The 21,437-nt window shown below is 33.0% G+C and overlaps 4 protein-coding genes across 4 annotated transcripts; 3 read left to right on the top strand and 1 right to left on the bottom strand.

Moving 5' to 3' along the window:
* Nucleotides 1-208: 208 nt before the first annotated feature.
* Nucleotides 209-8,161, bottom strand: LOTGIDRAFT_114650 (hypothetical protein; the record flags this gene model as incomplete). Its single annotated transcript, XM_009052678.1, has 22 exons — nucleotides 209-361; nucleotides 717-872; nucleotides 1,015-1,092; nucleotides 1,278-1,368; nucleotides 1,585-1,805; nucleotides 2,165-2,321; nucleotides 2,587-2,673; nucleotides 2,985-3,112; nucleotides 3,413-3,497; nucleotides 3,632-3,696; nucleotides 3,955-4,056; nucleotides 4,326-4,442; nucleotides 4,544-4,690; nucleotides 4,926-5,063; nucleotides 5,387-5,509; nucleotides 5,810-5,959; nucleotides 6,131-6,286; nucleotides 6,574-6,647; nucleotides 6,808-6,995; nucleotides 7,277-7,371; nucleotides 7,646-7,708; nucleotides 7,895-8,161. 22 exons carry the CDS (start codon nucleotides 8,159-8,161, stop codon nucleotides 209-211), a joined length of 2,841 nt encoding a protein of 946 aa, XP_009050926.1.
* Nucleotides 8,162-11,791: 3,630 nt separating this feature from the next.
* On the top strand, nucleotides 11,792-14,619 carry LOTGIDRAFT_231336 (hypothetical protein). Its single transcript, XM_009052677.1, has 3 exons — nucleotides 11,792-11,881; nucleotides 13,097-13,924; nucleotides 14,234-14,619. Exons 2-3 carry the CDS (start codon nucleotides 13,099-13,101, stop codon nucleotides 14,563-14,565), a joined length of 1,158 nt encoding a protein of 385 aa, XP_009050925.1. The 5' UTR covers nucleotides 11,792-11,881; nucleotides 13,097-13,098; the 3' UTR covers nucleotides 14,566-14,619.
* A 673-nt stretch (nucleotides 14,620-15,292) lies between these two features.
* On the top strand, nucleotides 15,293-17,379 carry LOTGIDRAFT_231335 (hypothetical protein; the record flags this gene model as incomplete). Its single annotated transcript, XM_009052676.1, has 4 exons — nucleotides 15,293-15,772; nucleotides 16,106-16,194; nucleotides 16,467-16,485; nucleotides 16,750-17,379. The coding sequence occupies 4 exons, from the start codon at nucleotides 15,293-15,295 to the stop codon at nucleotides 17,119-17,121; spliced, it is 960 nt and encodes a 319-aa protein (XP_009050924.1). The 3' UTR covers nucleotides 17,122-17,379.
* Nucleotides 17,380-19,857: 2,478 nt separating this feature from the next.
* LOTGIDRAFT_73055 (hypothetical protein) lies at nucleotides 19,858-20,895 on the top strand (the record flags this gene model as incomplete). The annotated part of the gene is made up of 2 exons (XM_009052622.1): nucleotides 19,858-19,963; nucleotides 20,186-20,895. Coding segments are annotated over 2 exons (816 nt in total), but the record flags the coding sequence as incomplete, so codon positions are not given.
* Between the last annotated feature and the right edge of the window lie 542 nt (nucleotides 20,896-21,437).

The following is a 21,437-nucleotide window of genomic DNA, read 5'->3' as shown; positions in this document are numbered from 1 at the left end:
CCTAGGTTCTTATCTTCTAACATTGATTCTAGGACATCCTAGCGCTAAGATTGTTTTGAGAATATGGGGCCAGTATCCTTATTCTTGAAAACTTAACTTTGATTGGTCAATCACTAAAATTTATTCTATATTATGTTTTATTATCCAATTAGATTACTGTTTTTTTAAATCTGGATTTTATCTTAGTTAAGCATGTGAGAATAAGGCCTCAGATTGAAATACACACAATTATCATTACCTCTGGTTGTACTATCTGTATAGATAATTTAAGATGTTGAACATTAGATCTATCTATGCTGAGTTGTACTACAACATGATCAAAGACATGAAATACAACATTACCAGCTGTCTGAGTATCTTGCTGAAAATGAAATAATATTTATAGTCCAAAAATAAAAATAAAAATTCATTGCCTTTGCCATTGATTTGCAATCTAAATCTATTTGACTGCATATAACATATATTTCTTCATGTTGTGTCCTTGCCGAGTGTTTTTTGTATCCCTATCCATGATTCTCACATGTTAAAGTATATCTTGTTGGGCAATCTGATACATGTGATATAATTATAAGGGAAATATATTTTGCTATAGGATGCATTTGCCCATTCTGAGTTCTGTAGATGTGTATCACATACTATCCATGTGAAAATGACTACTTCATATTGGGAAACTATCACAGTATTATTCTATTTAACACAGGACATAAAATTTATACCTCTTCATTATAAATAAATTGAACTTTGGATTTTTTGTCATTGTTTAAATAAATTGTTCCTTCTAAACCATATTTTGGTATTAAAACCTGTAAAGCATTCTTTCTTACAAATAATACATAACCATCTTCATCTTGTACTCGTGATTTAAAAAATAACTGAAATCAGAGAGAGAATACATCTTCAATACATTTAATATCATGATTGGTTGAGAGTTGTGAATATCTGCCCAAAGACCAAAGAAATTAAACAAAGGAGATATATAGAACTGTTAAAATTTTAAACCTATATATTACTTACATGTGTATGAAGATTAACTGAAGCTCTACCAGCATATTGAGCCATTTTATGACGATAGTTGAGATTATTACACAGTGTCTACAAGTATAAATAAGTTTACACAAAAATATTTAATAGTAATCTACACTTAAAAACATATTCATATTCACTCAATTCAATAGGTTGCTCCAACCTTTTAAAGTTTTGAACTTCCATCAGAATTACACAATTTGCAAAGACAATTATGATAAACACAAGACCCCAAATATAGGCATATATATTACCTGTGTTTTTTTCTTCTCCAGTAAATTAGGGTAAGAAGCATCAGCTCCAATACAAACAGCTAGTAATCTGTGAGCTATTATATCAGAATATCTACAAAGATATACAAACAAATATTGTCTTTACACGTAAACACTTTGAGTAAATTTTCAAATTGTGGATCATTATCAGAAATCTTCTTCAATATATCAACTGAGACAATACAATAAAGATAAGTAATTCAGCATTATGGAACAACAATCACTCTTCAATCAATTCTTAAATCCAAGAGACAATTTCAACACCTTTTAATCAGAATTTCACTCCTACCTTCTAATGGGTGATGTAAAATGGGTGTAAATATCAGCAGCTAAACCATAATGGCCGAATTCTGATTCTGGTAGCATACCACTACAGAAATATACAGCTTGCATCATACACCTTGTTGTCATGATACGTAACATTGTGTTGAAAAATTGATTCTCTTCAAACACAGCTATATCTAAACTCTCTGCTAGTTTTTTATTACTTGAACAATCCAAAGTGAAACCCTGTGAAATTGAAACAAAAAGTTCTATCAATGTCAAGATATGTACTTTATTGATTCTATGCAGAGGTCTGTACATTTAACTTTCAACCCAATAGCCCATTTTCTTGTAACTGATGTGAAATAAGTTCCTTTAAAAAATTCATTATGATCTGTGAATGGAGAAAAAAATACTATGAAATTTCCGTCAGATTTGCATATATGATGTGTTCAAAAATTCATTAAGCCCCATAGTACATTGTGAAATCACACAAAGATGTATATCCAAATTATCATGGGATGCTTCTGAACATAAACAAGAGCTCTGTCTGTGTTGTTAGTATATTTCATCTAAAGAAGGCCATAATAAAAGATGTAAAGTACCTTAGATGAAGCTGCTTTAATGACTGGTTCAAAATTTGATGGTGGTGGGGAAGGATGGCGTCGTAATAAAGCACAATTAGGAAACTCTTCTAATATCTTTTTAGCTACAGATATATTGGCTAACAACATGAATTCTTCTACCATAGAATTTGTTTCTCTGGAAAAAACAATTGCAATTTACATAATGAAAAAACAAAACATCCTAATAATGACAAACCAACATACAAGACTACTTCTACTCAAGATATTGGCTTTTACTCTTATAATATTATCAAAAAACCCATTTTAGAACTATATCCACTCTACGGGCTATATAATCAATATAGTATTAGACTATAGCAGCAGTGAAGCAGACATTATAACATTTAAATTGTAATCTTTAAGTTATTTTAATTGGAATTCATAGTATATATGAGACTTACAATAATTGTTTGGTTTTCACATCAATAGGATCAGCTGTTTCACTATCAACTTGAAAACGTACTTCAGTTGAGGCTAAACACAGAGCACTATATAAAAAACAGCAATTAGTTAACAATAAAATTATTTTTTTAAATTGTGAGAATACTAACAAATTCAGAGATTTCAGGACAATATCAAAAATTTCCATACAAAATGTTTAGGTATATATAATAAATTATATTCTCTTTGAAATGAAATAACATAGGGTCCCTTCTACAAAAATTCTTTAAATTCAAATGATCAAAATTGCCATTTTAACCTGTAAATCTTATCACATTCATCAATTTTGAGAATGGGTCATAAGGTGAAGGTATTAATTTCATTTTAAATATACAGTTAAGTAAGATTGACTACTTACCCAGCCTCAATTCTACCTTTCTTTAATAATTTAGCTAATCTATTTAACCCACGTAAACTAATAGTTAGTTCATCATTCATTGTTTTATCATCTATTCTAGCTTGAGCTTCACTATACATTAATGATGCCTATTTGAATTTAAAACAGTTACAAATTATGGTCTAGATTTTATTGAATGATAGAACTATGATTTTTCTAGTGCACACCAAGGTTATTGCCTGTAATGTGAACCTTGGATGAACAATCACATATTAAATGCATGCCACTATCTGAATCTGGTTTTATCAGTGACATTCCAAGTTCTTTTTTTCAATTTAAAATCAATCACAAATTCATTCATGTAAACTTTCACTGTTTGAATTAAAGATAAGCTTCTAATCAATAATTTTACAGCATTTATCTATTAATTGTTCAACAGATTCACATACCTTTGAGTTGATGACACTTTTCATAAACTTTGTATTGACTATAGTAGCATCTTCTTTTATTTCCCATATCACAGTAAAGGCCAGTCTGAAATCATATGATAACATGTATGCTCTCACTACAAGATTACAACACCTAAAGAGCCTGTAATATAACAGAGACTTAAACAATGATCTAATCAAGAACCAGAAAAACTAAGATCTAAAAAGTTACTGTATTACCTTTCAACATCACAGCGTAAAGAACACAGATTGGAACTGAGTAATTCTGGTACCATATCTATCCTCTACAATAGAAATCAATAATGGATAGAATCAAAATTTAGTTAGGTGCCAGATATATTCCCATTTTTGTATTATAATCTGAATCTAGTCTAACAAAAGCAAATCCTCATATCTTCATCATTTGAATCAGCATATTATTTGAACTTTTCAAGGTGAAATCCAATCAGCACTAATAGAACAAAGTTCTCAGTGAAACCTTAAACTTAAACCTTGCCCTAATTACAATCCTTTATCTAATTATTTTACTTCATTATTATTACCTTATCAGTAAGATAGACTGTAGTTCCTCTATTAGCAGCTTCATCATCTAAAGCTGTACCTGGTCTTATAAAATGTGATACATCAGCTATATGAACACCAACCTACAAATTTCAAATGTATTTCATTTAGAAACAATTGTCAAAATTGATATTTTCTTATACTCTTGACACAAGCTTTAAAATCAAAATCAACTCAATGTCTAATGTGATAGACTCAATAAAGAGACCACAATGAGAATACAAAGCAAAATAAATTTGACACAGGCTCATACTGTGTTGTCTAATCATGATCTTTCAAGCACAGAATTTGATCTATAGCCATTAACATAGAGCTACAAGGTCCCAATAAGATTCTTTGTATCTGCACCTACCTCATAGTTACCATTATCCAGTTTTCTACAGTGTAGAGCATCATCAATATCAGTACAACCTGGAGGATCTACACTACATACAACTATATGTCTTAAATCAGTACGACGTTTCATATCCTATAATAACAATTAAAATCAGGTCTTAATAACAATCAGGCCGTCTGCAACGAAATCTGGTAATCCTGTAGTTTAAATTTGTCTATAATACTGCAACTTACCTCTTCTGTTATAGACCAAGGCATTTTGGGTAGAAAACTGAGAACTTTTTCAGAGAAAACTTGATGAGGTACATCATGTTCTAATAATAATACTTCATTCTCAGCTGCTTTATCTCCAATCGTTCCCAATTTACGTACAAAGTGACCCTGTAATTTGTGAAATAAATTTTTAAAGCCAGCTAATAATTGGCGAGTGAAAAAGGAAATAAAGGCAAATGAAGATTTAATCTTCATGCAGTGTACAATGAGGCTTTTTGTAAGAAAATTTGGCGAACATTTAAAAGGGATATACCTCCAATCCTTGTCCTATGCTTATCAGCAACTTTGATTGAAAAAAACATTATTTGGAATACACAAATTGATATCAACCAGAGAAACAGACCTGTGGATATCTAGAGGATCTAGGCCAGCTATCTATAGCTACTATGATTCTTTGATTGGCCAAATCTTCAGCCTGTCTTGTCTCTATTCTAATTCGGGGTATTCTTCTTTCAGCTGGTATAAAGATGTGTTTAGTTCCCTGCAATCAAACAAAAAATCAAATAATATGTAATATACACCTGATTATACATTTGATTAAAGTATAAATAACCAGAACAACAGAAATAAGAAGGAATACAATTAAAAGATAACAGAAGTTTTTTAAGATAATGATGAAGTTACTCTATGATACAAGTTAAATATTATACCATTAAGACAATTAATTAGTAATCTAGACCTTGCTTCATTTAAACCAACGTGAAATGGATAGCCCATGTAATTAACCCACGATTATTACAGACGACTACAGGGTTTATTTTAGACATAATCATCAGTATACTTGATTCTTTCATGAAATCTCACCTTTTTCAGTAGAGATGGTCTCAGTATACCACAATACTGCCTCCAATTTCTTTTAATAATACCAATCACCCGGCCTGTTGGTTGACGGAGGTGTTCAGGAACTTTATTCTTTAATTTCAAATCCTGTACAGAGAAAACAAATAGATCATGTGCTGTTACAGATCAATAAAACTTTCATAGCATTAAAAGAATTCTGGCTATTCTTTCTGCAGAGAGAGTAAAAACTGGTTCTAAAAAGTGAATTCAAAAGCTAGGTCAGTGTGTTATTTTAAGATATCTCAATAATCTTGACACTACATTTTGTATCTTTTCCTTTACAGGTTACCTGTATGTGTTTTCAAACGTAGTATGTATTATAGTCAGAAATAGTATATCTAAAGTGTTTTTAATTTAACAATGTTTTAAAAAATTTATAGTCCTTACATCTTCTAGAACATCATCAGTTTCAGCACTAACTGTATCTTCTAACACTAGAGAGCTGGGACAACTCCATTCTTCTTTAGGTAGCATCTCTATGGCAACAATATCATTATGAACAGCACGATTCAAATTCTGGTGACCTTGGATTAAAACCTGAAATTTAAGAATTTTTGGAAGTAATATATCTTCACAGTAATAGTCTGAATCATTATGTATTTTAGAAAAACATGTAATAAAAGCGATCTACAGAAGTTAAGATTCTGTAAAATCTTTAAAAATGTCATACAATTCCTCTTCATATCAACAATGAAACTATTTACTTACAAAGTTTTCTGAATCTGTTACGTTAACACTGGCTTCTAAATAATTCTCTCTACTGGCCATAAAACTACCTTGTAAATACTTCCCACTCTTTACACCTTTTAAAACTTCTGATGTTGGTAAGTGTTCGGGGTAGATGTATTTACCTTCTTGTTGACTCTGATAGGATATATGTAAATTATCATGCTAGTGACATTATCAATGTTCTAGAAGAGACTAAAAGGAATGCACATCATATATCTAAGTAATCAATGATACAGTCAACATATATATGGACATGGACACATTAATAAAATTTTCAGTTTGACACAGGAGATAGATAAAATTCCTATAATTCATTAGCTAAATTCTACAGGAACACCTAGCACAGATAAAGAAAATATCATTTTAACTAAGATAACTTTCTCAATAAAGTTATTAATTATATAAATATATGAACAACTTACTCCAGCAGAAGATTTCCAAGCTAATCTATCAACCAAGTTTCCTCCATTCTTTAAACTTTTAATGTAGTCATGGACTAAAGATAAAAAACATGAAAAAATTCATGCTACCTGTATAGAACCTGTATGAATTTGTTATTTGCCGAGTTCAACATAATTTCTGCACCAAACATGCTGTTATCTGTTCAGTTTCAATATCAGACAATCAACTGCATACATCATTCTACTGAATCCTACCTGTAAATGCTTTAATTCCCTCTTCTATAGCCTTTGTTCTATTGTCTTTATCATCAGTGAGTAAGATTATTTTAATATCATCTTGGTATTCAGCTAGATGTTCAGTATACCATTTAGCTGTTTTTCTTATAGCTCTATCATTTCTATCATTAGATGATTCTCCTGCTTGTCTTTCTATGTACGTTTCACTGAAATTACACAGCAATTATCAATTCTTTAAAGAAAAGCAAAAGTAATGCTTATCCATTGAAGTGTTAATTGTAATGATTTCAACAATATTTATTCATAATTTACATATTATACATAGATATAATTAGTTTTACTGGTACTCTTCCAAAATACAAGGCAAACCAGAGTGTAACTATGTTCTCTTATAATGGCATGTGAAGTTTTTCAATGATTAATATACACATATCAAGAGATTTTGGAATGGAATGATTCAAGTCAGTTTTTAAACAAAGTCTCTTACTTGTTGTATTCATTGCAGAAAGTGTAAAAATGTTTACTACAATTAGATAAAATATCTTTTAATCTTTTATTAGCTGGCAAACTTCTATGTTTCACCTGAAAAGTTAATGGAAAAATGGTTGCAATAAAGAACTTAATTAGTTCAACTAATCATACATGACTTCAACACATAACAAATCATGCTTCACTGAGAATTATATAAGTACTACATAAGTAGATAGCAATATTTCGACTGACACTCCAATATGACCTTCTTCAATCAAATAATCTATAACTTTAGTCAAAACCAAAATATATTTGAGTAAAATAAATTAATATAAGGCTCTGACTTTGAAGCAAGCCAAATTTGTGAAAAAGATATTTAACTCACCTCATCAACAACTATTTGTGGAATAATAAAATTCTGTAGAGACTCATCCTCTAATATATCAATCTACAAACACAAGGGTTTCATATTGGTAATATGAGTCCAACTGTATTGATTGATATCAAAATAGCCTATCTTATACTTTCAGAATCAATTATGAATGTGATCCTGATCATATTTTAGACTTTGATTGCTTCATCTCAAATTTGATGTGACAGTTGTAGTTGTAGATATCAATGAAGTAGGACCTACCTGATGCAAAACTACATTGGTATCAGGAATAATATAGTGAGGTTCAGGACATAATTCACTGTCACTTTTAGGAGACAAAACCAGAGGTTGATTTTTCAAGTCATCCCCATCATCTTGATCATCGTATGTCGTGTGATTTTTATTGTGATCGCATTTCGTACAGTGTTGAGATCCACAAGTTATGTCATCTCGCAGATAATGCTCTCTGACAACTTTCAAAACACCCCCTTTCTTTGTTTTCTTCACAAATACTTTAGATGTTAGCATCTTTGATTGATAAGATTGAGGGATGCTTTATCCAAATTCTTATTTTGTAAACAATACCACATGCTTCCGGTTTCTGAAGTTAGCTATTATCCATAAAATAAATTGGTATTCGAATTTAAAGAATGATTTAAATTTTATAACTTGACTGCGTTTTATAAGAGACAGTTCATACTTCAACTTTATTATGATTGAGCTATACGGTATATGAAATTATTGACAAAATGTTTCTCAACCCGTTCAAAATATTATGAATTACAGCTCGAATATGTATTATTATTTTTAGGCCACTACAGGCAAATCAATATAGTGAAAAAAGGATAACTCTTTCTGATAATATTTCACCAGACAATTACTAACTACTTCTGTTACAAACAGGGTGGTTACAAACATCGCCCTGAACAAATACTGGAAACCAATATCGTTAGATTAATGCTCATAAATAAAAAGAACTTAATGATGACAAATTCCCTTTAAAATTTCAAAATATGACTTATTGATGATGATGATAAAAACGTTGCATATCGGTCTTTGATGTTTTACCAGTTTAAAGTGTTATTTAACTTTTACCAAAAGTAGGCCTATAATTATAAATAGCCTAAGTAGTTGACCTTCTCTTCTTCAACGCTTGTTTCAGATCGAAATCTCAAAGTCAATAATAATTATGATATCAAGAGATACGTTTAGAAGCGCACCAATTGGTACTCTAATTATTGTAATTAGGACTAATTATTCATGAGAACTTAATTAGCTGCCAAGTGGTTTTTTATTCCGGAAATAATTAATAGAGAAATTAAAGAAAAGGAAATAGAAATAAGTTGAACACTTGCGGATAAAAACTGACTATCTTTAATTCAACACTCTACTATAAGTGTTATATCATTGAGAATGATGACCACAACCTTCTTATCATACTTAATATCTCTTAGTTTAGTTCAAAATTCTTTAAACTTAAAGCACTTGCGGTCAATGGCCGTTTCGGATGGAGAGGGGAGTGGAGAGGGGTGCTGGGTCTGCGCCAAAAAAGGTTATTCGCCCAAATTGTTGGATTGAAAAATTACCATATTACCGTTCTTGCTGGAGGTATTAACCGTATATAACATATATATCTCTTCAAATTTTTACTATATTTGATTATTGAGCTTGAAAGACCTTGTTGTTTCAAAGGCATGAAATAAAGGTCATTGTATAGATGTGTTTTGACATTTCATAATCTAACATAATGATGTGAATAAAATTGTTATAATATTTGGTAAAAATAGTAGGTCTACTATAAAAGGTAGGTTAAGCTGTTTTTACTTTCGGCTATCATGGGAATCCATCTGTAGACAATATCTCCACAAATCTCTCTTGTAAGCTAACTTTGTACCAGTCGGTATAGTGAAATAATTACCTAGGAGAGTCATGGAAACATCTGTAAACTGTCTTTGAAACTATCTGTAAACGTTCTTGAACCCTATTATAAGTCTTATAACTGTTTATAACACAATAGGGCCTACAAATGGTCAATAAGTAGGGCAGTAAATAATGCCGACCCAGTTTTGAAAGAAAGGAAAAACAACAACAGCCGTGATGTAAATATTATCAATAATGTCAATTAAGGTCTCCACTTAATCAAGCCTAAACGGATACAGATACTCTTGTGATAAAGGCAATAACTTCTGTTAGTTAATCGGTGCATAGTTTTGCGCAGTTTTCAAATCTGAATTATTCAATTTTTCCAATGACTGGGGATGGTGTTTGAATACTATAATTATTGCTGCCGCATCTCCTTATATACCTATACATCGCAGTTACATGCATGGTCAAAAACAGTGTGTATTGAAGATATTGTCAACCGAAATGACATATTTGCCCGGTCTCTATTGGCAGTCATCAGTCAACAGGCCATATACCCTCTTTGGTTTTATTATGGGTTTTGAAGTGATTTGGTCGTCCCATATTCCAGCCTTGGTCATTTTTCAGGACGATCTAAAATCCATATTTGGCAATTTGAAAGGTTGATATCTGTAACGCGGTCATTTTAAAGTGGACAAGAGTTAATTTCTAGGACGACTCATCTTCCGTTTGTTTATGACATAATAATGAAGAGACACATGGTTTATGAATATTTTTCAGTGATGGTCAAGAAAAGGTCATTTCCTCCGTCCATTCATTATTCATCACGTATATACTATATAGGAAAAAAGATAAGTTGATCTGAGATATTTTGGTCGAGGGGTTATATAATGCAATTAGTTGTCTGCAATTGGCACAGATACATCGACTAGCAAAACATGCGGTATGCACATGTGGTATGTACAGTAATTTTGGATCAAGAGAATCCTTAAATTTGGGGTGGGCTCATGTTAAGACATGAGATGCGATTCTGGCTGTACTTTGTACCGACAAAATCATTAATTGCACGTTATCAAGGAATGTCCAGGCAAGAATTGGTACAAGGAACGTTTCGTTCAAAAATACATGTATTATTATTTTATCAGCAAAAAACAAAGGGAACATGTGGCATTCTTTTGTGGTTAATTAGTAATCATGCAAGTTTTATTACGATTGGTATCTTCATACATTATATATAACACCTATATCACAAAAAGTGATTTCAGCTGTAAAAATATAGCAGTAGGCTTGGCATTACTATGCGAACTATGTATCTTTTTCTGGAATGCAATAGAGATTTACACATCTGTCGACATTTATCTTTACTATTATATTGCTTTGAAAATATTTCAAAACTCTTGACTTTTTATGTCTAAATATATTATTTTACATCACATCTGAAAAAGAGCAACGTAGTTGACTAAAATACAATGGACATACATAATATGATGTTATACAAACCTTCTTGAACAGGGCTGATAATGATAATGGCACCCTAATATCTTCTTGTAACGGATAATAACGATAATATCTGGTACCTTGGAACATTTCTGCCAAATATTTCTCACGATGCTTGTAGACAGAACATTTCATTAGAAAGGTGTTTATGAGATGAAGTAGATAACTTCAATTTTTTTATGATTTGGGTGTAAAATTTAGTTAATACTTCCGTCTTTTGATCGTTTTATACTTTTTGTTTTAGGTATTTGTGATGTAATAATATATTATAAACGTAAACAACATCTTGAGTAATCTTAAATAAAACGGGTGTGAAAAACTGAACGTATCTAGAAGTCATATCAAGAGCTTGCAGGAAACAATCGAAATCTAAAGAATTTAATTGGTAGCGTTCGTGACAACTTTGATCGATGTTTTCGTACATTTTTTAAGGGTGTGACTTTCTGTTTGATTTAACATTTTGAACCTGCCTCACATGATCTTAACACATGACCAATCGGAATGTTTAGTTCGTGTGAAGAAACATGATTTTGGGATGTCCTCAGTTCAATACTTTAAGATCTTAACCGAGTTGAAAATGACATGCGTTCGAGAAATGTAATGGACTCGGCCCACGTTGGTATAAAACACATGGTCGTCATCGGAATTGAGACAGAAGTAATTGACTATTGGACACCCAAGATTTTGAGACAAGGTTAAGAGTTGTTATTCATCACATATGTTATTGATAATGTTTAGTGATTGTTATTATTATTATTATTATTTTTCCTGCTAATAATTGTTGGTCACACACAGTAGTATCCTGTATTACATAATCAAGGTCAATTTCTGTATTTGTCAGTGACAGTGTGTACTTCGTTCAGATAGGACGGTAATTTCCGTTCCAAGGTAAGCTAAAGCATGCAAAACTTCATGGGAATTTTAATCAGAATTTGCTCAATAGTATGTAAAACCTTTTAGTTCTGAGTTCTGGATCCAATTAGCTTGTAGACTACATCGGCACAATTATAGTTCTCTCTGTTTAGAATGAGTCAGAGCTCTATCCAGATCGCTAAGAAGCACTGCATGTGTCGAAAATCTTGGAATTTTTCTCATTAAAAGCAGACTGATTAGCACTGCATTCAGACTGGGAAAATCGTTATACCGCGAAGATATTAAATTTGAGTATAAATTTTCGGGTTTTGTCAATCAACAGAATGCCTTAACGAATTAAAATTGTCTTACTTCTACTGGAGGATGAAGCCTCAAAACATAATCCTGATGTTTAAGGTTTTTTGTTTTATTCTCTTGAGATTACTATTCTGGAAAGCTGAAGTTATTCTGGTAGATCTATATTATTTCAAGTTGGTCAGCCAGCCAAGCTGATATTGAAATGTATTTAGAAGTTTGACTGGCCTGTTTACCCCAGTTATGATAGTCAAAACTAAATCCAATTTTCATTCGTTTTCTTAAAGTTAAAAGTTGTTCTTTTTTATGATAAAATGCCACCATGTGTGAAAATCAATTGCGTTAGAATAATAAATATGAAACCTGTAATATTATAAGTAATTGTATTTTTAAAGCAACATCTTTGAAATAGAATCTATTCAATTATGTTCTACTAAATGCACTTTGGTGCACTTAAATATCCGGTACAGACAGTCTTGTATTTTATGAAATATAAATAATTTCAAAGGATATATGTCATGTAGTTAACTTGACCTGCTTGTAAAGTAATTAAAGAATGATTCATATGAAAACCCACCCTCGCATACTGTTGACTTTTTTCTGTGAAAACCGACAATATTGTTTAGTGATCAATTAATTGGGTTAATTATCGAGTTCTATAGGCGATGTTTGACATGTCAACGATTTCCTTAAAACGGTCACAACTGTACTTCCCTTTTGTAATTGAATCCAATAGCATCCTGAACAGAAGTCAGTTTCTGAGAATAAAGTACTTTTGATGGTATTTTTTGGTGATATTTCCTTTTTACGGATGAACCAATCCTGATGTTAAAAGTAATGCTTTTACCTTTTACTGTTTATTAAGATGGGATGAAAAAAACATTTATGTCTCTGTTTAAGCAAAATATTTAACAAAGTCTTTCTTCTATCTTTCAGATATGGCCATGTTCACCAATAACGACGAAGCTTCGCTAGAACATTATATCAGAATCAATGACACTCGGGCTATTCTGATCTATCTAAATGATCAGAAAGCTCGACTCTACTTACCAATCATAATATTTCTGGCAATGCTCTCGGTATTTGGAACTTTTGGGAATATTTTAGTATGTGGTGTGTATTGGAACAAGAAATATAAAGCCTCTTCACATTATTTCATACTGACGTTAGCTGTTTTGGATCTGGTAACATGCATCATTGGTATACCAACTGAAATCATTGATCTCCGCTACCCATACATGTTCTTTTTACCAATTGTTTGTAAATTATTACGATTCGTCCACTCTTCGACAATCATATCGTCCTCATCATGCCTGATAGCTGTTGCTTTTGATAGATATTATAGAATCTGTCGTCTCGGAAAACAGTTCAGTGTTGGAAAAGCACGAGGATTGTCAATATTGTCTGTGGTGTTGGGAATATTAACGGCCGCTCCCTCAGTGATGATTTTTGGAAAGAAGACGATTGATTTAAAAATCAACGGTGTTTATGGTGTTGATTGTTCTACTGATGATTCTATAAGAGGAACCATATACCCCACTATTTACTATGCTTGTCTGTTCAATTTGTTTTTCATGACAGTGATGTTTTTCGCTGTACTCTATACAAAAATAGGTATAGAAATATGGAAACGAAAGAGAGCTAATATCAGTGATCAGTTGGTTAATTCGGATTCTGGAGGAAATAAACATACTATAGCTACCACTGTTTCAGATCCTACTAGCACAGAAATGTCATCTGATATTGATGATGGAAACCATATAGGTAAATATGATTTATTCTGTTGGTGTATAATCAACCCAATATTCCTGGTCAAAACCACAGAATCCAAAATTTTTCTCTCATTTCATTTTGGAGGCTTTGAGCCCTTTCTGCTTCAAATGGTGGATTGAAGTGACATTGTCACCTGTGCCAATATGATGGTTTTTGGTGTGTTTTCTTTTTACACTCGCCTTTTTATGGTTTTACCTTGTTTTCCCCTGAATAGCTCCTATTCAAAGCCAATCTTACATTTACAGATTTGACACGAATTCCCTTCATAATTTTTAAATACATTTTGATTTTCTTTTGCAGGCAAACATCCTAAAGCTCGACCTAAATCCAAACAAAGAATGAGAGTTGGCAGAACAACGACTGTGTTATTTGCTGTTACTTTGGCTTACATCCTGAGTTTCTTGCCATATTTAATCGTTATGGTGGTGCGAAGTGTTTTAAAAGACTTTGAAAGTAATTTAGACAGTACGGGAGAAGTTATATATAAATTTTGTGTGAAATCCTTCTTTATAAACAATGCTATCAATCCTTTAATTTATAGCTTTTTAAATTTGAGTTTTAGAAAGGATGCCAAACAACTGTTACGAAGAATGGGACGAACTTGCTGTTGTAGATCTGGTGTTAGTCGGTAGTGAAGATTGTTAGATTGGTGCTGTAAATATTATTGTTAATAAAATACATGAAATAAATTCGAGTTGTAGTATACATTCCCTTTCATTGCACCCTTTTGGGCCAGTTGTAATGTGACTAATAAAATACGAACGGAAGTTAGATCTAATTTTAATTAGGTTAACAATTATTCATAATGAATTGCCTGTTACTCTACCCATGGGTAGCTGCAGATGGACACAAAACCTTGAGCTAAAATGGTTAACACACTGCCAAATGACTGAATAACTGACGTAAAGCTGGCTGCGCCTGACTTGCAACTTGTTTTTGGCGATCCGAGGGCAAACCTTTATAATAAAAAAAAGTGTTTGTTCCCGACTGTAAACATCAATGCTAAATAGCAGCATGTTTGCGATTTAAATTTGTTACAAATAGAGGTTGAGAGTTGAGTTGCTTACCTTCAAGTTGATCTTAAAAATAAATTAATTTCATAAAATTATCTCCCTTGAACATATTGAACAATTATTCATCAGTGTCGCTTCCTTTCAAGTTGTGAAATTGATGTCTTACTATTTGCCTTTTAGTCAGATTGAAATCATACAAGAACGAAATCACAGCCAACATGACATATATTCTTTTGCAACAGTATGATATGAAAATTACAATTACGATACAAAAGATTTCGACAAAGCACCTGCCGTTGGAGAAACGTCATTTGTTACGTCATCATGAAACGTCATTTGTTACGTCATGACTATAGTTGGGAACAGAAAGGAACGTTTGTTAATGGAGTTTAGAATGAATTCACCAGAAGAGTCCCGCCAACTACCATTATCACCACCTAAACTGAAGTGTGACTCTCTAATGTTTCGGTTTCCCGCAAGATTGTGGAAAATAGTCAACGCTTGTCGATCAGGGGCGATATCTTGGGGACCGAGTGGTAAAACAATCAGGATAGTTAGATCAAAATTTGAGGCACATTACCTTACTTCTTATGACAAGCCGTTCAAAACTGACCGGTTTTCAAGCTTCGTTCGACAGTTGAACCTATATGGATTCAAAAAAGTGGCCGCTCCTATGGTTTTAGATGGAGAAATGATTGAATATGATGATTTGTATGAGTATCTAAATCCAAGATTTAAACAGGGAAGATCTGAACTACTACCATATCTCCAGAGGAATTGCAAAAAGAATAAATCGGACTGGAAACCTTCTCCTTCAGATCACAAGGTGAGTTCAAACATTGAACCCTATGAAGTTGTTATCATATTTGGTATCCAACAATATGTGGAAGTAGAATATTCGTGGATTTTTCAATGTTTTTTTTTTGGGACTTTTGGCGGCGTATTTATTTTGTATGTGGATTGTGGTGAGGTTTTTCTTGATGGTGCCCAATGTCATACATGTAGCCTACGCACGTAACTACCGATATCCGTGTATCACGTCGAAAGATTTGATTTATCGAGATAACAGAATACTAACAAGTCTAAGACAAAAGTAAAGCATTAGCATGAGTATGATTTTTCCACCGTTATTTTTATTTGTGATCCATTTTATTTTCAGGGAAAAGCTTTCGAAGAAATTCAACAAAATGTTATCTGTGAGTCAGTGAGCCACGAACAATCGAGAGAACATTCCCAGAAAGAGGAAAGGTATACGTTACGTATAATATTAATTCGAGTTGGTATAGCATATCAACATTTCGGGTCCCAGTGGTCACGACTGTTATCATCCAATAGAGTCTTAAAACTTTTGTTGCTCATGTCATCTATCCATCATTGATTCTGGTCATTACTAGTGTTATGGATCAGTTTTGGGAATATCAGAAGCAGGAAAATATCGAACAATCGTTACATGAAGTAAATGGGTAAAATCTATTTGGTATAAGTTCATTCATTTCATACATCTGTTATTTTCTTTTCAGAAAGAGGGACATAGCCAAGGTGAGATAAATTCCATCCCTCAAGAAAAAAGAATTTCACGCATCGTGATATTTCCTTTCAAATACACCATGTATGAATCAAGTTTATAGCACAATATCCTTATCACTGCCATATAGCACAACCACCATAAAGCTCGTATGGGTACTTAAATTTTGGAAAGTTAACGCCCATTTTCAATATTGGCATTGTCTTGACGGGGATTGTAAAGTGTAGAGCTCCAGTAAATTCTCCTGTGAATATTAACTATGTTTTTTAATTTGTCAGGTACAGCAACAAGCTCATTGGAATAGTGAAAGTGGCATAGAAAACCATCCATTGTTAAAACCATTAAACAGAACAGGAACTTTACTTCAACGTAGTCCCTTAATTCCTCAATTATCAGGGCAGCCGGCTACAACCATTTCTGGAATGATTGATCAATCTCGGGAGTCATGGGCTGGATCTGGATGGCTAAGACAAGCATACCACAATCGTGATCAGACTGGTCAGGAAGGAACTGACTCTGCGGATAAAGCGGATACAACTGAAACGACCATTAATGGTGGTTTCCATTCCATTGTTAATCTGAACAGCTGTAGTATTGAAAATGAACAACTAGTGTCGTATGCTAAACAAGGTCAGTTGTACAATCGTTAGAAGAATTTGTAGAAAATATTTTGGTTGAGGAATGCAAGAGTGACTTGCAACGTGTTGGTAAAAATTGTGATCTACAAACAAAGTACATGTATATGTATCCAAGAACTCTTTCTATCGTGAATCCTAATGTGATACCTCTAACTGTGATATTACAAAATATGAGAATAACATGATTTGTGTAAATGTAAATTTAGATACGAATAGGTTGCCGATCATAAATAATCTTAAATAAAACTGATGTTCATGTTTTCTTATTTTATGTAGTACCTTACTTATAAATTCTGAATTTAAGCTGAAATCATTCTCTATTAGCTATTGCCCCATCATGCAAATGCATATCGATATCCTGGCTCTTATATTGTGCTAGTCAACTCTTGTCAATATGGCATATCTGGATAATCATCATGATCTGATAATATATATTCTCCTAGAATTCGCTAGATAACCTGAAGAAAATGTGACATCGAAGTCGGTCAATAGGTCCAAATACTGGCGAATATCGATACAGAAAAATGCTATAAAGCAGATATTGTTAAAAATCAAATCAATCCGTAAAACTGCACAATTCTGGATGAGCTGGGATTCCCATTAGAAAAAAATTAATCTTTTCATCTTCTCAAATCGATATCGATATAATGAATTCATCGAAGATACCATCCACACACAATTTTAAATTTCTACAGTTTGCCGCCAAAATAGGTGCAGCTTACATGGGTTATCTGCCCTTGCCACAAAGCGTGCCATCGACGCCATCTTGAAGTTAGTGGTCCACGCCTGGATAAATCGAGCATTTTTGTTCGGTTTTTAAGCTGTTCATCTTCGATTCTTAAGTCTCAATCTGACCCACCAACTAAAGTTTGGTCTGAAGGTATAAATGATATATAATTTTATTAATTTCAAGGCGAATTCATTGAGAAATTGTTTGAAAACGTTTCAAGGACATTTATTTTTTTATCCAGCCAGCTCAATACACTGTCGAATCGCGTGACTTTCAACAAGTCGAAAGTAGGACAGCGCAACTGTGGTGAACTATGTAATACAACTCGCCACTCGACAACAAAATTGATTACAGTGTATTTATAAATTGGATGATTTCTATGTCTTTGAATTTCCTAAAGGCATATTTGCTTAGTTTTGTATCTTGCCATTGTTGAAATTGGCTTTTATTTTCTTTATAATAACCACTCGTTTACGCCGGACATGATCACGACTGAAAGACTTGACTGCAGTCTGCTGAAGGACTATTTTTCTACCAGGAAATCAAGGCTAGTGGATAGCAGTTCATCCAGACCAATTTTATTGAAAAAATTCCATAGCAACTTGAGACCTGTTGTTATGGACTATATTCTGAAACTGACCACAGTGTATCTCATTGATAATGGCACAGAATATTCTTTTGGAACAGATCTAAACTTTTAGAATAAAATGTTCAAAAGATTTTTTTAGACAATGAATAATTCAACTGTCTCATATTCTACAATTCATTATAATTTTTTCCCTCAATTTATTCAACAAAATGGTTTTATGCAAATTTATTAAATGAATTATATTATTGTATTGTAAAGTAAATCTATGAATGAATTTGAATCACTGTTTTGTAATTTAATATAACTTGGCTGGGTCATATAATTACCAATGAATGTGATATATTTTGAATTAAGCTTCATGTTTTTGATCTTATTCTATAACTGACTGTTAAACATTAATAATAGTGGAAAGTGTGAAAGCTGAATACTTATATACATGCAGTATATGAAAACAAAAGAGTGATATAATAGAGAATATCTTGAGTTTATTATATCCTAATGTCAGACGTTTTGGCTTGTTTCCTGCACAAAATATTATTTATAGTCATTTATGACAAATGAAATTTTCTGTTAAGAGAAAATATGTGTGATTACCAGTTATGTAGTTGTGCTTGTCATCTCATAGATAGACAACCAAGTGTTGTTTAAGATAGGAAATTTTTTTTTGCAAGTTGTTTCATCAAGTCAGGCTTAAAATTATAGTGGAGTAAGGTTTATTATGCAGTTTATTTATAGTCAATATTATATGAATATTGTCTATTGTATTCATTTAGTATACAGTGAAAATTCCCTGTTCAGTTATACTTCCAGTAAAAATACCAAAAAACTCCAATAATAGATTCAAACTGTAAAACAAAACCCGAAATCCAAAATAACCTATTGGCAATACAATGTTAACAGCTAATGAACTTTTTCACATGAGCAAGTACATCAATCATGAATACACAGGAAGTATTTCATAATGAAAAGTGGTATCAGGGGTGTAGAAGATGAAGCATACCCAGTCTTTTATGTTTCTTAATTACTTACCAATGATTTTTTTCCTTCTAATTTAAGGTGGCGAATCTAACCATAGAAAGGCCTCAAGATGATGCAAATGCAGTATGCAGCTCATACCCCATCTGGACTCTTCTTGTGTGCATTTTGTGACATGGGATTTATGTCCAAACCAGAATGTCTGGCACACATGCAGTGTCATTTACAAAATGATAGAAATGATAACCATCCTCAACAGCATCAACAGATGATGATTCAGGAGATACCAGAGCCTCAGATACAAGAGCAGGTTCATACTATAGTCACTAACCATCATGGTCAGCCGGTTCATCATCATCAAATACAGCAACAACAGCAGCAACAACAACATGAGCAAACTCATATGGTACAAGTCGAGGCTCAAGAACATGTTGGTACAGAACAGGTGGCTGTAGTTCGTATTTATGTATGTGGAAACTGCAAGTCAACCTTTTTCCAAGAAAGTGATTTGGCTCAACATATGACAAGCCATCAACAATATAGATGCAATATATGCTATGGTTTATTCGAGTCTGAAGGCCATTTAAATCAACATAAAATGATACATAAACAGCAAACCATAGAAAATAATGTTGTTTTGTCCAATATCCCTCCTATAGCTGGTGGACATCATCATGCTCAAATAATACAACATTCTGGCACTGGAGAAATGATGAGAACTGTTACCATACAACAAACCAGTCCAAGAAGAATGGCACCAAGACGACAAGACACAACTAAAGATCGACCTTTCAGTTGTGATGAATGTGGCAAAAGTTACGTAACCAAAGGCGTATTGGGGCAACACAAGATGACCCACAGAGGCCACAAACCTCATATTTGTGAGATCTGTAATAGAGGATTTTACAACAAAGGTCATCTCAACAAACATCTTCTAATCCATAAAGGAGAGCGCCCATTCCCTTGCAGTTTGTGCAACAAGAAATTCAGAGCCAAGGGAGATCGGGAATCCCATATGGTGACCCATACTAAAGTCAGAAATTATGAATGTACCGATTGTGGCAAGACATTTCTACAGAGCAGTCACAGAGCTCAACATTGGCGCCTACATCACTCTGGAGAAGAGGCCAGAATTTATCAATGTGACCAGTGTGAGAAGTCTTTCCGAAACCCTGGTAATTTGATTCAACACAAAATGTTCCATAAAGGTGTTCGAGCACATAAATGTACAGAATGTGACAAAGCCTTTGTTATGCGTTATGACTTGAAGAAACATATGAGAACACATACTGGAGAGAAACCATATGTATGCAATGTATGTGATAGAGCCTTTGCTAGAAAAGCCACCATGGATGTTCACGTGAAGAAAATGCACACAGACAAGAAGAATGCTGGTATGTTTGTTAAGAAGCCTTATGGTTGTGACCTCTGCCCTAAGAAGTTCCGTAAGAGGACCTTACTGGGTAAACATAAGAAGAGGATACATGGTGGAGAAGATGTGGTAATAAAATCAGAAGGGGATGACCATGAAGAGAGTAAAGAAGATTTAGATGATTCTGTAGAGTCTGAAAGTGACCATATCATCACCGAAGGAGAAATCAAACAAGTTCATATTGTAGAGACAGCAGATGGGGAATCTGTTCCAGTAATTTCAGCAGAAGATATAACAATTGTTGCTGGGGTGGTGGATGATGCTGCAGCGGAAATAATAGAGGCTTTACCAACACAACTACAACAGGAAGTGGACAATACGGAGTCTGTTCAACCCACAATATCCATGGAAGTTATCCCTGTAACTGTCCAACAAGCTGTAGCAGAAAACATTCAACAACAGCATCAGCAGCAGCAACATCAGCCACACCAACAGCAACAAACTGTTACAGAAATTGTTCAACAGTCAAATGAGCCACCAGCTATGTAGAAATAACACTGACTGTTTCTATATGGGATGTAATACACAATGCAAAACTAAACCCAATATTTATTTACAACTAAAATTTGGGATATCAGAAATATGATTGAGATTTATGACCA

The sequence above is a fragment of the Lottia gigantea genome (assembly GCF_000327385.1).
Source record: "Lottia gigantea unplaced genomic scaffold LOTGIsca_19, whole genome shotgun sequence".
NCBI lineage: Eukaryota > Metazoa > Mollusca > Gastropoda > Lottiidae > Lottia > Lottia gigantea.
This window is presented reverse-complemented; position numbering and strand designations above follow the sequence as displayed.